The sequence below is a fragment of the Panthera pardus genome, unplaced genomic scaffold (genome assembly GCF_024362965.1).
Source record: "Panthera pardus isolate Hobbes unplaced genomic scaffold, ASM2436296v1 HiC_scaffold_13, whole genome shotgun sequence".
In the NCBI taxonomy this organism is placed as follows: domain Eukaryota; kingdom Metazoa; phylum Chordata; class Mammalia; order Carnivora; family Felidae; genus Panthera; species Panthera pardus.
This window is the reverse complement of record NW_026526688.1, coordinates 86,877,379-86,892,922: the sequence shown is the minus strand read 5'-3', so window position 1 is coordinate 86,892,922 and position 15,544 is coordinate 86,877,379. Positions and strand designations below refer to the sequence as shown.

Below are 15,544 nucleotides of genomic sequence, written 5' to 3'. Positions count from 1 at the left end.
AGCATAAATGGTAATAACTAAAGCTGAAGTTGATAGCTAAAGTTGATAACTTCAAAAGGAGGAAAAGCAAAAGTGTATCCTCAGTACCTTAACATATAACAATATAGTAGTGGTAATATTAAGTGCTTTATAAACTTAGAAACAACAGTTTTGCTAACAATATTCAACTTAAAGCTTACCTCCTTCTACAAGTTTTCATTAGTATCAGTTATTATACACTAATCATCAACCTATTATAGCATTAACATTTATGTATTGCATAGATTTACATCTGTCTCCCCAATTAGACTGTAAAATCTTTATGAGGAAGAATTATGTCTAACACTGGATGACTTCCCTCAAGGGAATAAAAAAGTATCATTCTATTTTACAAATGCAAACTTCACAAACATTACTCCGCCAACATCACTGGAAATTGGCAGCAATCTAAATTTTTATTAATTTAGATCCATGATTCTTCATTTTATGGGTCACGTTTCCTCCCCAACTTTTAACTCACTGAATAATCCTTGGGTAAATCAGCAAACCTATCTCAAGTTTCCTTCTAAAACAGAGCTTGAAAAAGAGCTTCAGATTACGTGAAAATTATTGAGGAAATAATCTGAAAAACAATTATATGTAGAACATATTCTTTACAGAATACTATACTCACAAGGAAACTTCAATTGTAAGATTCATAAATACTAAAGAAATGCAGTAAGACTAGAAAACAACATATAACTTAAAAACCTCTTATCAAAGGAGATAAAACTTGTGTTTTCAAATTGCAGACTGCCTATATGTTTCCACTCCAAACAAAATATCTACAGGTCTCGTTCAGCTCCGCTAATTCCAAAAGCTTATGAAAGAAATACCTTCCACTGGGAAAATTAGGCCCTCTAACATTAACAATGTTTTTCCAAATTCTGTGGGGGCTATGCTACGGTTCTCCTGGTATGTTCACAATCACTGAAAACATTTCTCGAAATGTTTAACACTCACAGAAATATCACTGACCCCCACAATTACAGGTATTGTTAGTACCAGTAACATGAGGCCTAAAATTCCATTCCTTCATATTATTAACGGACTGAACATACAGAAAAGGAACCAAGTTCTCGCTGTACTCTGCCTCTTATTTACTGATACTTAGGTTATTGCTCTTACAAGAAAATAACTGTCAAATATGTTTTAATCATCACGCAGTAAACTGTGATTTTTCTTTGGGACTTTTGATATGTGTATTACATCTTACAGGATAAAAGGCTAGTCACTTATGTGTTATACAATACAGTTATATTATTCAAGACTTTATTTCAACTTAAAGCCCTTCCGTTAAATTTAGAGATACGCATTTATGTTCATGATTCTCCCCAACCGAACTACTAATTTCACACTCTCAAAGGGTAACATCTTTTTGCAACATTAGTCTTTGGTATTTCCCATCTTCCAACTCCCATAGCTGGCGATATGAAACAGAACCCGGGGAAAAGAAACATGTATGCTTTGTTGTTAGCATAAGTAAATAATATTCAAGCACTGCTACATCGATTCATGGCCCTCACTGCGCTGTCTGCTATTAAGTAAAGCTGCTTTTTCTATGTAACTTAAGTCCGTGCCCTTCCGCTGCAGCAGTGGCGCTGCACATCCCCCACCCCCGCGGCCACTTCCGTGTTTACACTCCTCTTCCCTCCAATTCCATGCGTACATTGTCAGCTTCACTCCCGCCCAATCTTCATTGGCCCAGCGCGGGCCCAGAGTCCCGCCCCCAGAAATCAACGTTCTTATTTGGAACATCTTAGAGAGCAGATTGGAACCAAAGGCCTGTCAATCCCGCCCGTTCTGTCCTCTCCGAGGCGCTTCCGCTATGGTGGGAGGTTTGGGGGGGAGGGGAAAAGGGGGCAATTCCGTGCTGAGACTTCCCTAGGGCCAAGACTCCCTCTCGCCCGCCCCACTCCTTCACATTCACCCACTGTTTACAAAAATAACCGTTCTTCTCTGATGCCTCAACCGTCCAGGTCAGGGGTACAAAATATATTCCGTGTCCTTCCCATTCTTACCCCTAAAAAAACAACCCACGAGGGAAGGGGCATAAGCCTACTTCTTCACAGCCACCCATTAAATGAGGAAAGGGAGGCGGGCCCCTGAGAGCAACATCAACCCGGGCTATTCCACATTATTCAGTGACCCTTTCCAGAACCGTTACTCCTGAGACTGCACAAGGTGGGGACGTGAAAAGGAGGGGCAGAGCATTTTTTTGGCGGGTATCGGTCTACCGGACGTGGCCCGGGGCTGCATCGTCCACGCGGAAGTCACGGATTTGTGGACCAAGTCTCAAAGGAGAACGGAGCGGGGGTGGCGAGCGTTCACCGGAGAAGCCCGCCGCCCCCGACCGCGGGCAGTAGCGGCCTCTCCGGCCAGACAGCGTGGCAGGCGCAGCCGAGAGACAACAGCCTCACTCACTTCCTGGTTCCTCAGCAACTGGGGTGAAGCGCACAACTCGTCCGCCCCCGAGTCCCCAACTTAACTGCGGCTCGGTTCTCCGGCACCCGCTGCCAGCGCTCCGCCCGGCAGCTGCCGCCGCTGCTCGCCGAACACACCCTGAAGCGACAGCGCCAGATTCGAGGCAGGTTACTCTCCAAGGTGATCACTTCCTGATTCGTCGCCTCCATTACTTCATTCACTACCCCCCTTTCCCCCGGCCGCCCCGGTGACTGAGGTGGACACTGAACCCCCTGCACTGACCGCCACAGGGGAGTCACCCCGCCTTCTGTGCACCCCCTCTCCTGCTGCACCGATGCACAGGAGAAAAGTTCCCTGTCCTTACCAGCCCGGATGAGCAGATCCAGCTGGTTCGTGGGTCCCTCATGCAGAGACGTCGCCATGTTTATCCCGGGGCTGGAGCTGCTGCTTCACATTGACTTACACCGTGAGCAGCGGCAGCAGGGGAGGAGGCGGAACCCACGGCCGGAGATACACGCCGTGCGACCGACACACACTCACGCACTCGCACACACTCAGACGCCCGGATCCTTGCGCGTCCTCCGACAGGAAGCCGAGGCCGGCCCGCCTCCCGCCGCGGGGCTGAGAAACCCCACCACCTAACGGCAGGGGCGGCGGCGGCCGCCTCGGCTGGCAACGCGATCCTTCCGCCCCGCGTTCAGACAGGAAGTCCCGGACGCCCGCCCCGGAGAGCGGCCGCGGCCCACGGCGAGAGACACCTGAGGCTGGAAACCGCCCCGGTAGCCGCGGCTAGGACAAGGCCCCTCGGCAGGAAGAGGCACATTTCACGCTCTGCGGAAGAAAAGTCTGCAATTGTCCCCACTTTGGAAAAAAGCCATTAATCAAATTTTCTTCCTGGAAGAGATCTAATACCTAGTCCAACAGCTGTAAATAAAGGTGGCTATTTAACTTGTTTTGGCCGTTTCAAAGCTTATGCAACATGTAACCCGTCCACTTCAAAAAGCTGCACTTTAAAACAGGAATACCAACAACAAAAAAGGCATACCTACAAAATATTCTAAAGCTTTACTTGGAAAGTTAAGTAGTTTACAACTACTTTAAGAGGCTGGCTTCGTCTTTTTTCCTCTACAACAGTGTTAAAGAGCACACTAAACAGGTATTTATTAGTAAACAACAGAATTTGCCAACCTCTGGGAGATTAGATTATCCTTCCCCAATTTGCTAGTCATGAAATTCTCTTCTTACCCTTTCATTTCTGTTTGGTTCATTTGGAAACAAACGTATTCATTTGTATCATCTACTTTTAAAAATCTTTTTCATAGAAACAAATAAGTACATGCTAAAATACAATAGAAGAGCGAGATAAATTGCCATTTAGTGATTTTAAATTTATTGACAACACAAAATCAAACCAATAAAATGACTCAGATGAATCTTCATTAAAACAGCAACAAAAAATGCTTCCCTGGTTTCAAAATTTCATAACCTAAGTTTGAAACAAAATGTTGCCCTGAAGTTGTTTCTACATAAAATTTACATAAAACAGTGCCTCCTACAGAGTAAGTGCTCAATAAGTATTGGCTAAATACCCACCAAAAAAAAAATTTGGCAGTTACAAATTTAAGGTACAATTTTTATGATCTGAATCGAATGAACTGTGCTGATAATCCGAGGGAAAAAAAAGTTTTCCAGTGGTAATATTAATGCAATATTTGGCAAAAGTTTGCCCAACATGTCAGTGCAATTTTAGAATAGACTTGCACAGCCCATGACTTTTTTTTTTTTTTTTTTCATTTATATACTCATTTATTCTCTTGGAGCTTTGTCCTAGCCCTTCCACCATGATACCCACCCTCCCATAAAAGAACTTATATGCCATTTCCAAGAGTACAACTCCCCTTAAACTCAATAAGGATCTTTCTTGCATTAGGTAAACTTTCACCTGTTGGACAAAAGGGACTATATGAGTGGTAGCTTTTTAAATCTCTAGTCAATTTAAAACAAGGATCATCTACTGATAAGCAGCATCTTAAACTGAGACAGTTTCCAGGTGGGGGATGATAAGGAAACCCAAGAAGTAATTCCTGGCTTTAGGCAAATCACTGAAATTGATAATAAATTTGAATGTCTACTCCTATCAATCAGTAGTTTTTCATGTATTTAAAAAGAAAGAGAAGCTTATTTTTTCTGGAGGCAACAGGTTAACTTGGGCTCAAGGAGGAATATACAACAGAAGAGTCAGTTTGAAGTATGATATATAACTTTTACCTCACGATTTGCATCCTGAGATATATCTTAAGAAGTCAATAGTGTGTATTTTACTCTTTGTACATCTTAATTATATGTATTTACCTCGCCTTATATTTTAAGTTCCAAGAGAAGAGAAGCTGTATCTATTCCTACCTAATACTTCACAGTATTCCTGTGTGTGTGTGTGTGTGTAATAACAGAAATCAATTCAGAAAGACTGTAAAGTATTCCTACATATTTAAAGTTCTTGTAAAAACACAATTCCTTGGGCTTTAATGCAATTCCGCCTTGCTACTGAAACCAGACTTTCAAGAGCCACCAATATTTTTTGCAAACTAAAAATACTATATTGGAAATAGCAAGTAAGGAAAAGCTGCTGCTGGAAATATAAATTGGTACAAACTTTCAGGAAAGCAGTGTGGCATTATATATCAAGAATCTAAAAGAGGTTCATGTATTCTGACCCAGGAGTTTCATTTCCAGGGCCTAGCCTGAAGAAATGGAAGACACTCAATGGATTGATTGCTCCATTAAAAATGATTTGAAGAGGGGCGCCTGGGTGGCGCAGTCGGTTAAGCGTCCGACTTCAGCCAGGTCACGATCTCGCGGTCCGTGAGTTCGAGCCCCGCGTCAGGCTCTGGGCTGATGGCTCGGAGCCTGGAGCCTGTTTCCGATTCTGTGTCTCCCTCTCTCTCTGCCCCTCCCCCGTTCATGCTCTGTCTCTCTCTGTCCCAAAAATAAATAAAAAATGTTGAAAAAAAAAAAATTAAAAAAAAAAAAAAAAAGAAAAAAAAAATGATTTGAAGAATTTTTTTTTTTTTTTAAGGAATTGTCAAGCTGTTTTTCCTGGTGACTGTACCATTTTACATTCCCAAACCAGCACTGTATGAAGGTTCTAGTTTCTCCACATCTTTGCCAACACTTAACTATTTTTGGTCCATTTGTTTTTATTTTTTATTTTTTTATTATTTTCTTTTTAAAATTTAGTACTTTTTTTAAGTTTACTTATTTTGAGAGAGAGACAGACAGACAGACAGACAGACAGACAGAGAGCGTGCACAGGAGGGGCAGAGAGAGGGAAAGAGACAGAATCCCAAGCAGGCTCTCCACACTGTCAGCTCGGAGCCTGTTGCAGGGCTTGGACTCATAAACCATGAGATCATAACCTGAGCCGAAATCAAGAGTCAGATACCTAACCAACTGAGCCACGTTTGAAGAATTTTTAACAACACAGTAAAATAGTAAAAATATAAATGTGCCAAGATTTAATTACATATATATTTGTTCCACACAATATGACCCAAACCATGTAGTACATGTGAATGTATGTATATACAGTATGTATACATATATAGTATACACACACATTCACACACATTCAACTGCATTTCTCAAGTCTTCAAGATTAAGCAGGTATTAATAAGCAGAATAAAAAACTGAGTAAGAATAGATAGGTTAGCATGGTAGACGTCTAACTTTAGAGCAAATTCACATTCTGCTAATAACATTACAGAAAGATATCTCCTACACTAAAGTTACTGCTCTATATTAGCAAGGGAAAAAAGATAAATAGCTAACTCTTTTTTTGTAAAAATTTTTTAATGTTTATTTTTTATATTAGAGAGAGAGAGAGAGAGACAGAATCTAAAGCAGGCTCCAGGCTCCGAGCTATAAGTTGTCAGCACAGAGCCTGACAGCCTGCTGCAGGGCTTGAACTCACAACCAGGGACATCATGACCTGAGCTGAAGATGGATGCTTAACCAACTGAGCCATCCAGGCGCCCCAGGCCCCCGATAAATAGCTCTTATTGAAATAAAAGCTAGTGGTTCCATGGTGTAATGGTTAGCACTCCAGACTCTGAAATAAAAGCTACTATGCTAAATGCTTTTGGGGCACCTGGGTGGCTCAGTCGGTTAAGCGTCCAACTTCAGCTCAGGTCACGATCTCGCAGTCCGTGAGTTCGAGCCCCGCGTCGGGCTCTGGGCTGACGGCTCGGAGCCTGGAGCCTGCTTCCAATTCTGTGTCTCCCTCTCTCTCTGCCCCTCCCCTGTTCATGCTCTGTCTCTCTGTCTCAAAAATAAATAAACATTAAAAAAAATTTTTTTTAAATATTTAAATAAAAATAAATAAATAAATAAATAAATAAATAAATGCTTTACCTTCGCTTTTTTCACATATTCCTCTCTACATTTCTGTGAAATGTATATTACCATTGTGCTCATTTTATAGATGTGGAATCTAAGGTTCCGTGAGCAAGGTCATCGAGTTAATGGGAGGCAGGGCCAGGGTTTGAACCCAAACACTGACTCTAAGAGCCCTTACTCTCAAACGCTACCCAAGCACCAAAGTAACAAGGCCTTCTTATCTGTTACAATGCATTTAGTACCTGTCCATTTTCTTTCTTGGCTGAAAACTAGTTTACATTCCTCCCTTCAAAAGGTGGAACCTAATTCCCCTCTCCCTTTGTGTGTGGGCTGGACTTAATGACTCACTTATAACAAATAGCATAAAACTGAAGTGATGATGTAGAACTTCAGAAACTGTCTGCTTGATCTCTTCCTCTTGGGTCACTCTCTCCAAGGAACCCAACCACCATGTCATAAGTACACTCAAGTATGCAGAGAGGCCTTTCAGGCAAGAAAACGGGCATCTTGCCAACAGTCTGGTGTCTTAGCTATCTAGAAGACAGACCCCTCTCCCCTACTCCCCAGCCCTAATCAAGCCTTCAGGGGACTGCAGCCTCACGAAAATCCCTGAGCTAGAACCATGCAAATAAGCCACTCCCCAATCCTTAACCTTAAAAACTACCCAGGCCCTTGGGCAGCTCAGTCGGTTAAACATCTGACTTCAGCTAAGGTTGTGATCTCACAGTTTGGCTGGGGAATTTGAGTCCCGCATCAGGCTCTATGCTGTCAGCACAGAGTCCACTTCAGATCCTCTGTCTCCCTCTCTCTCTGCCCCTCCCCTGCTCACGCTCTGTCTCTCTCTCAAAATAAATAAATAAACACCCATAAAGTATCATTAAAATGAAGGCGTTTGAACTCAAAGTCACATATTCATTTATTCAACAAATAATTATCTAGCACTTACTTTGAGCAAGTTTCTATCATAGGTACCTATTATCACACCTGGTAACACTACGTTATATTAACAAAAGAAAAGAATTAAGCCTTCCTAATTCACATAGAACTCCCACTAATGGTGAAGTCCTTAGAGACAGTATGATGTACAAAATTGCTTATACATGAAATTAGGGAAGAGTGAGTATATACTACATTTTTAACTACCACCCAGGAAAGTTAAATTATTTATATGTATGTATAAAGCCTTCATAAAGCATACATTTTTAATGAGGGGTTCACAAAGGCAAAATTTTGTTAGTACAATGTGCATTTTTCTAAGGAGAAGAGCCATGGCTATTTTTAGACTCTCAAAGAAATCTATGACTCCTAACAGTTATTTCATCATAAATTATCTTGCCGTATGCATTTAAGGACCACGAAAACCCTACAGTGAGTAAGGACTCAGTATGTACCGTTTTGAAGGCGGATGGTTTGGTTTAGGTTTTCTGCATTTTACTTAAGTTATTCCCGGGCCCGACTCTTCCTTGAGCTTGCTGTCTCTACACTCTATAGTTTACACTGGGTGACACACAGCTTCGGATTCTTAGAAGCCACTCCTAGAAGACCGTCAATTGATTATTGTAGCTGGTTTTTTCTAATGGATATTATAGAAACAACTCTTTCCAAATAGCATTTACTAAGTGCCCATATGTACATGACACCCTGCAAAATGAGTTTAAATAGTTAACGATCTCTGTATTTCAGATAACATTTATGACAACTGATTTCAAGGGTTTGGGTTCTTTATTATCATTAAAGAATTTGTAGAATCTTGAATACTCTGGAAAAATCTTTTTCAATTCTTATGAAACTTTCTAAGAGCTAATACATAATTCCCATTTAGCATGTTTATGAAAAAATTAACAACGGAGTTCTTAACTAAGATCTATTGCAACTCTAAGTTAAATTCTATCTTGAGTGATTCCAAAAGGAATATTCAGATTAACTAATTTCTTCCCCTCTCACAATACAGCTTCTGCGTGCTACCTACCAAAAAATTCCTCAGAGGTCAACACTGAGCTTTTAATTGCCAAACCCAGCCAACTCCTTTTAGTCCTCCAAACGAATGACATTATTGGCCACCCCTTAACGAAATCCTTCCCTTCGTTTGATTTTCATGAGAATTAACTGGCTGGCTTTGTTTTTTTTCCTATTTGTTTCTTTTCAACTGATTTCACCCATTTCTCCACAACCCTTAAAGGTGGCTGTCCTCCCAAAGTGTGATCCTTAACCATCTTCTCTCTTCATTCTTCACTCTCTCAAGAATGTTATTTTCCATCCAACACTAGTGTTTTCAATATTATTTCTCTACTGATCAAAAATCAGTATCTCAAGGCCTGACTTATTATTTTTTTTAGCTCTAGGCGCTAATTTCCAATGTTATGGTAAACATCTTTATTGGGCTAACCCACTGGTACCTAAAGGTCTTTTTTTTTTTTTAATATTTATTTATTTATTTTGAGAGAGGTGGGGCAGGGAGGCAGAGAGAGAGAGAAGGAGAGAGAGAATCCCAAACAGGCTCCTCCACACTATCAGAACAGAGCTGGACGCAGGGCTCGAACTCACAAACTGTGAGATCATGACCTGAGCTGAAATCAAGAGTCAGATGGACACTTAACCAACTGAGCCACCCAAGCACCCCTAAAGATCTTTTATCTACAAATCTCCTATCAACAACATTACCATCTTCCCAGGCTAGAAATCTGCATCATCTATGATCCTAGTTTAGGTATTCATGTATTATACAATTTTTGAAAAGGATTCAAAACCTACGTGAAATTATAAAACATAATGTAACAAACATTTATCTTTCCAACATCCAGAACAACAACTGTTAACATTTTGTTATTTATGCCTGAAGATGCTTTTTCCCCCTAAGAAATAACACATTACAGGGTAAGATAACATCTTTCAGTACTACTCTCAGTTCTCATTCACCATTTCATTTCCAAAGAAACCACTATCATTAAGTTTTATGTATATTCTTCTAGTCTATTTTTTACATTTTGTGTGTGTGTGTGTGTGTGTGTGTGTATGTGTGTGTGTGTGTCCCAGAATAATTTATACTATTATTTTGCATGCTTTGGGTACATAAATGACATTATTCTATATACACCATTCTAAAATTTACTTTTTTTCATTCAAGATTTACATTCTATCCATGCCGGCATAAATAAATATTGCTATGCTTTTTAGATGCTGCAAAATATTCCAATGCATGAATTTACCCCATTTTATTCATCAAATTATCTACTGGTAGGCAAATAAATTTATTTCCATTTTTCACATTAGTGAACAATGCTGCAAAAAATTCTTATCTAAACACGTATGCTAGGGGTGTCTGGGTGGCTCAGTCTGTTGGACATCCGACTTCGGCTCAGGTTATGATCTCATGGTTCGTGGGTTCAAGCCCTGCATCAGGGTCTGTGCTGACAGCTCAGAGCCTGGAGCCTGCTTCTGATTCTGTCTCCCTCTCTCTCTCTCTCTCTGCCCCTCCCCGGCTTGCACTCTCTGTCTCTCTCCCTCTCTCTCAAAACTAAACATTAAAAAAAAACATGTACGCTAGAGTTAGTTCACTGTATATACCTACAAATAGAATTTTTATAGAATAGAATAGGTACATTTTTAATTTTATATGTTACTCTATCCGAAGTATCTATGCAAGTCTAAAATCCCATCAGTGATGTGGTAAAAGTTTCCATTTTTCTCAAATTCTTGTCAATACAAGATATAATCAGACTTTAAAAAGTCTATTGGGTGACAAGAAAATTTTCATTGTTGTATTAATTTCCATATACTTAATAAGTACTGGGGATACTTTTTCATATACTTACTGGCCCCCTATAAATTGCCTAGTCGTATCCATTGTCATTTTTCTAGGATACTTTCTGTCTTACTGAGGTATAGAATGTCAACATATCATAGATAATAATTCAGATATGTGTTGCAAATATCTTCTGCCAACCTGCTGTCTGACTTTTAATTTGGTTGGTCTATAGTATCCTTTGTCCTACAAAAACTTTACATTTTGATGTAGTAAAATTAATATGTGTTTTAATGTATGTTAAATAGTCCCTGGAATAAAAAGGAAATCATAAAGAAATTAAGAAATATTTAGAAATGAATTACAATTAAAATATAACGTGTCAAACTAGGTGTGGCATAGCTAAAACAGTACTTCAGAGGTCAGGAGATGAAAAGGTTTAAAAATAAGCTAAGCATTCAACTCATAAAGATGGAAAAGTCAACAGAACAAAACCAAAGAAACAGAAGGAAAGACATAAAAAAGAGTAGGAAAAATGAAATAGAGAACAATAATTTTAAAAAACAGAAAAGATTCACAAAACCAAAAGATGGTTTTGAAAAGATTAATAAAATAGACCTCAGCAAGAGTCATCAAGAAAAGAAGGTGCAAATATAAAACAAAACGGGAGAAATAACCATAAGTACAATAGATATAGAAAATAAGAAATCAGTATTCTAAACAATTGTATGTTAGGCTTAAATGTGGATGAATTATATAAAGAAACTGTATAAATTATATAAAGAAAAAATGAATAGTAAGTAGTAGAGAAATTAAAATGTAGTCCACAACCTCCTCTCCATATTACTTGTGAAAAGTCCTAAACTTAAAACAGAGCATGGAGAATCCATCAATTAACTGACCACATCGAAAGATTAAAGGAGAAAAATTGTAACTTACCAAAAAATGCAGAAAAAGCATTGGATAAGACTCCATATTTATGTATAACTAATACAAAAATAAAACCAAAAGCACAAATGGGAATTCTTTATACACTAAAACCTACAACAAACATTATACTTTAGATTGCAACTTTAGCTACACTCCCTTCAAGATTAGGAACAAAACAGGGATGCCAATTAGTATCACTACCCTTCAACATATAAGAGTTCTTTACCGACATTATAAGAAAAGAAAAAGATGTGAGATAAGCAGAAAAAAGAGAAGAGGGCTGAGTTGTAACAGCTGAGACCCTCCTAGACCAGTAAGCTCCCAAATGATCCACAGATGACCACAAATAGGTAAGTAAGTCCAGCCATCTCAGCAGAACCACATAGCTAACCCACAGTCTCAGGAAAATCAATAACTAGTTCTTGTTTCAGGCCAATAAATTTGGGGTTGGTTTGCTATGCAACAATAGCTGATACAAGTAAGGAGTGATGGGTATCCGTTACTGGTTAACTTATAAAGGTAAAATGTAATGGGTATCTATCCTGGAATATTGTGTGGCAACATATTACAAATACACAAAGCAACATGCATGGATATTAAGAACAGTACTTACTAAAAAATGCAGCAAACAGATACATAATACCATTTATATAAATGTTAAATATGTACAATAGGATATACACAATATGTTACAAAATATGGCTTGATCAAATTAAAGTCGATGCTTATGAGGAAGGGAGATGTGATTGTCGTATACATAAAAAGGATAGAAAGGAATAGATCAATTGAAACAATAAAACGAGGGTGTGAAGTACCCTCTTACTTTTCTTTTTCTATGTAAAAAGCCAACTATCTTAATATAATTGATTGATAGCCCATCCTTTCCCACCGATTTATAAATCTATGTCTATTATATACCAGGTTTATAAATACATGCTTACTCGGTTTCTGGGGTTTCTATTCTATTCTATCCTAATGAACTATTTGTCTGTGGGCCAATAACACATTTAAATTTTTTCTAGGGCTATATAATCATTCCTTAAAGATAGGAGCGCAAGTACTCTACACTTTGCTCTTCTGCAGAATTGTCTAGATTATTTTTGATCTTTAAGAGTTTATCAACTCCACCAAAAACAATACCTGTTAAGATTTTGACTGGAATTGTGCTAAATTTATAGATTGGGGAAGAATTAACAGTTTTACCTTGTCCATCTTTCCATGTGTGTTTGTGGGTTAAAGACAAAAGGAATTTCCTCCTAAGTTATATATCTCTTCATTTATTTATGCTCCTCAATAAAGTTATATTCTTATTTTCATGAAAGTATTGCGTATTATTGTTAAGATTTATCCCTATGGGTGCCTGGGTGGCTCAGTCAGTTGAGTGTCTGACTCTTGATTTTGGCTCAGCTCATGATCTCCTGGTTCATGGGATTGAGCCACGCTGTGAACAAGGAGCCTGCTTGGGCTCCTCTCTCTCTCTCTCCCTCTCTCTCCCTCTCCCTCCCTCCCTCTCTCTCTCTCTGCCCTGCTCGCGTGTGTGCACAAACATTCTCTCTCTCTCAAAATAAATGGATGAACATCTTTAAAAAAAGATTTATTCCTAGATACCTAAGGTTTTTTTACTATTATGAATGGGATCTTTTTGTTCACTTTGATTTTTTTATTTTTAAATTTTTATTATTGAAGTATAGCTGACATACAAGGTTATATCAGTTTCAGGTGTATAACACAGTGATTCAACAATTCTATATATTACTCAGTGCTTACTAGGATAAGTGTGGTCATCATTTATCACCAGATAATGTTTTTACAATATTATTCACTATATTCTATGTGCATGTATAGCCTCATGACTTATTTATATTTTATAATTGGAGGTCTCTACTTCTTGATCCCCTTCACCTATTTTGCCCATCCCCCCACCTTCCCTCCCCTCTATCAACCAACACTTTGTTCTCTGTATCTATGGATCTGTTTCTGGTTTTTATTTGTTTTCTTAAGTTACACACATTTATAAATGGAACCAGATGATATTTGTCTTCCTCTGTCTGACTTATTTCATTTAGCATGTTATACCCTCTAGGTCCATCCTAGAGCCATATTATACCCTCTAAGTTCATCCTAGAGCCATGTTGTTACAAATGGCAAGATCTCATTCTGTTTTTTTGTCTGAGTATTATTCCTGTGTGTGTGTGTGTGTGTGTGTGTGTGTGTGCGCGCTCACGCATGCACACATGCATACCACATCTTTATTATTTCTGATTATTGTTCTTGTATACAGCAACCCTGATGAACTCTCTGAAGCAGATTTAAAATCTATGCATTTTCTTAAATTTTATGTGTTAATTAAACCATTTGTGAATACCAGATTTGTTTCTTCCCTTCTGATCTTCATACTTTTTATTTCTTTTTCTTATTTACATTTGCTAGGACCCCCATAAAAAATGTTAGTTAGTAGAGATGATAGCTGGCACCCTGTTCCCCTACTAATTATGGTATTTGCCATAATTTTTAATATAGATACCTCATTAAGCCCCAATCCAGATTAAAAGTCTCAGAAGATGGTGAATTTTAACAAATGCTTTTACACCTACTGAAATGATTATACGGGTTTTCTCTTTTAGTCTATTCATATGGCAGATTAACAGATTTTCCTTTTTCTTATTTTTTTTTAAGTTTATTTACTTATTTTGAGAGAAAGAGAGAGAGAGAGAGAGGATGAGTGGGGCAGGGGCAGACAGCAAGGGAGAGAGAGAACCCCAAGCGGGCTCCACACTCAGCACGGAGCCCCAAGTGGGGTTCGATCTCAGGACCATGAGATCATGACCTGAGCTGAAATCAAGAGTTGGACGCTTAACTGACTGAGCCACAAAGTGCTTCAACAGATTTTCTAATAGCCTTTGCCTTCCTAGTATGCAGTTAGTCACTATGTGTTTTTTAATTAGCACTAGATTTACTATTATTTATTTAGAATATTTGTAGCTATGATCATACCTAAATTCAGCAAGAAATGTTCTTCTTTTTATATTGGGTCAATTTTAAAGTAAAGCTATACTACCTCCATAAATGAGTTGGAAAGCTTTCCCTCTTTACTGTTTCCATAATAGTTTGTATATAATAGGGAGTATGTATCCCTTGACATTTTAGTAATAGACCTCGGTCTGGTGGATTTTATTTGAATGAGGGAATACATGTGTAAAATTAAAGAACTTAAAAAGTTGATTTGAATGTTTTCTATTTCTTCTTGAATCAATTGTAACATATATATATTTTTTTCATTGTCCATAGGTTTTCAAAATCCTTGGCAATAGGTCATTCATAGTACTTTCTTATGATTTCCAAACTCTATTCTACTGGTCATTTTTTTTTTTTTCTTCATAGTGCTCATTTTTCTTTGGTCTGTCTTTACAGAGGTTCATCCATTTTTTAAAACTTATGGTTTCATCAATAATCTATTTTATTTTCTATTTCATTAATATTGACTTTTATCTTTATCATTTCCTTTCATTTACTTAATTTGATTTATTCTGTTGGCCTTTTATTAACATCTAAATGCTCACTATATCAATCTTTCATATTCTCCAATAAATGCATTTAGAGCTACTAAATTTTCCAGTGAGTTCTATTTAAATTACATCTCAAATTTCTATATGCAACGCTTTCATTGTTATTTCGTTGCAAATGTTTTATAATTTTCATTTTCTCTTTCATCAGTTAATGAGTTTTTAGTTGCCAGTGTAAAGTATTTTGATTTTCACTTCATTGTTGGTTTCTAATATATCTTGTATTAGGATGACATGATAAATTTTGAATGATATGGATTTTCTGGACATTGTTGAGATTCCTCTATGACCTAGTACACAGTTAAAAACCAACCTAAATATATCTGGAAAAAAAGTGTATGGGGTTGTATTTTATTAGGTTAGCTACAATGTTCTATACGCCTGGGTGGCTCAGTTGGTTGAGCGCCCAAGTCTTGACTTCAACTCAGGTCATGATCTCACGGTTTGTGACACTGAGCCCCATGTCAGTTTC

The 15,544-nt window shown here is 38.3% G+C and overlaps 1 protein-coding gene across 13 annotated transcripts in view; it reads right to left on the bottom strand.

Moving 5' to 3' along the window:
• ELF2 (E74 like ETS transcription factor 2) overlaps window positions 1–15,544 on the bottom strand; it is a 94,795-nt gene that overhangs the window by 19,831 nt on the left and 59,420 nt on the right. For 2 of the 13 annotated variants that reach the window (XM_019419850.2, XM_019419874.2), the window contains exon 1: window positions 2,807–3,612. The exons of 8 other annotated variants lie outside the window; for them this stretch is intronic. In XM_019419850.2, the coding sequence (XP_019275395.1) occupies window positions 2,807–2,864 (58 nt within the window). In that variant the 5' untranslated portion in view covers window positions 2,865–3,612. Of the gene's footprint in view, window positions 1–2,806; window positions 3,622–15,544 lie in introns of those variants that run through there. 3 more of the 13 variants (XM_019419842.2, XM_019419862.2, XM_019419857.2) reach the window with 3 other exon arrangements.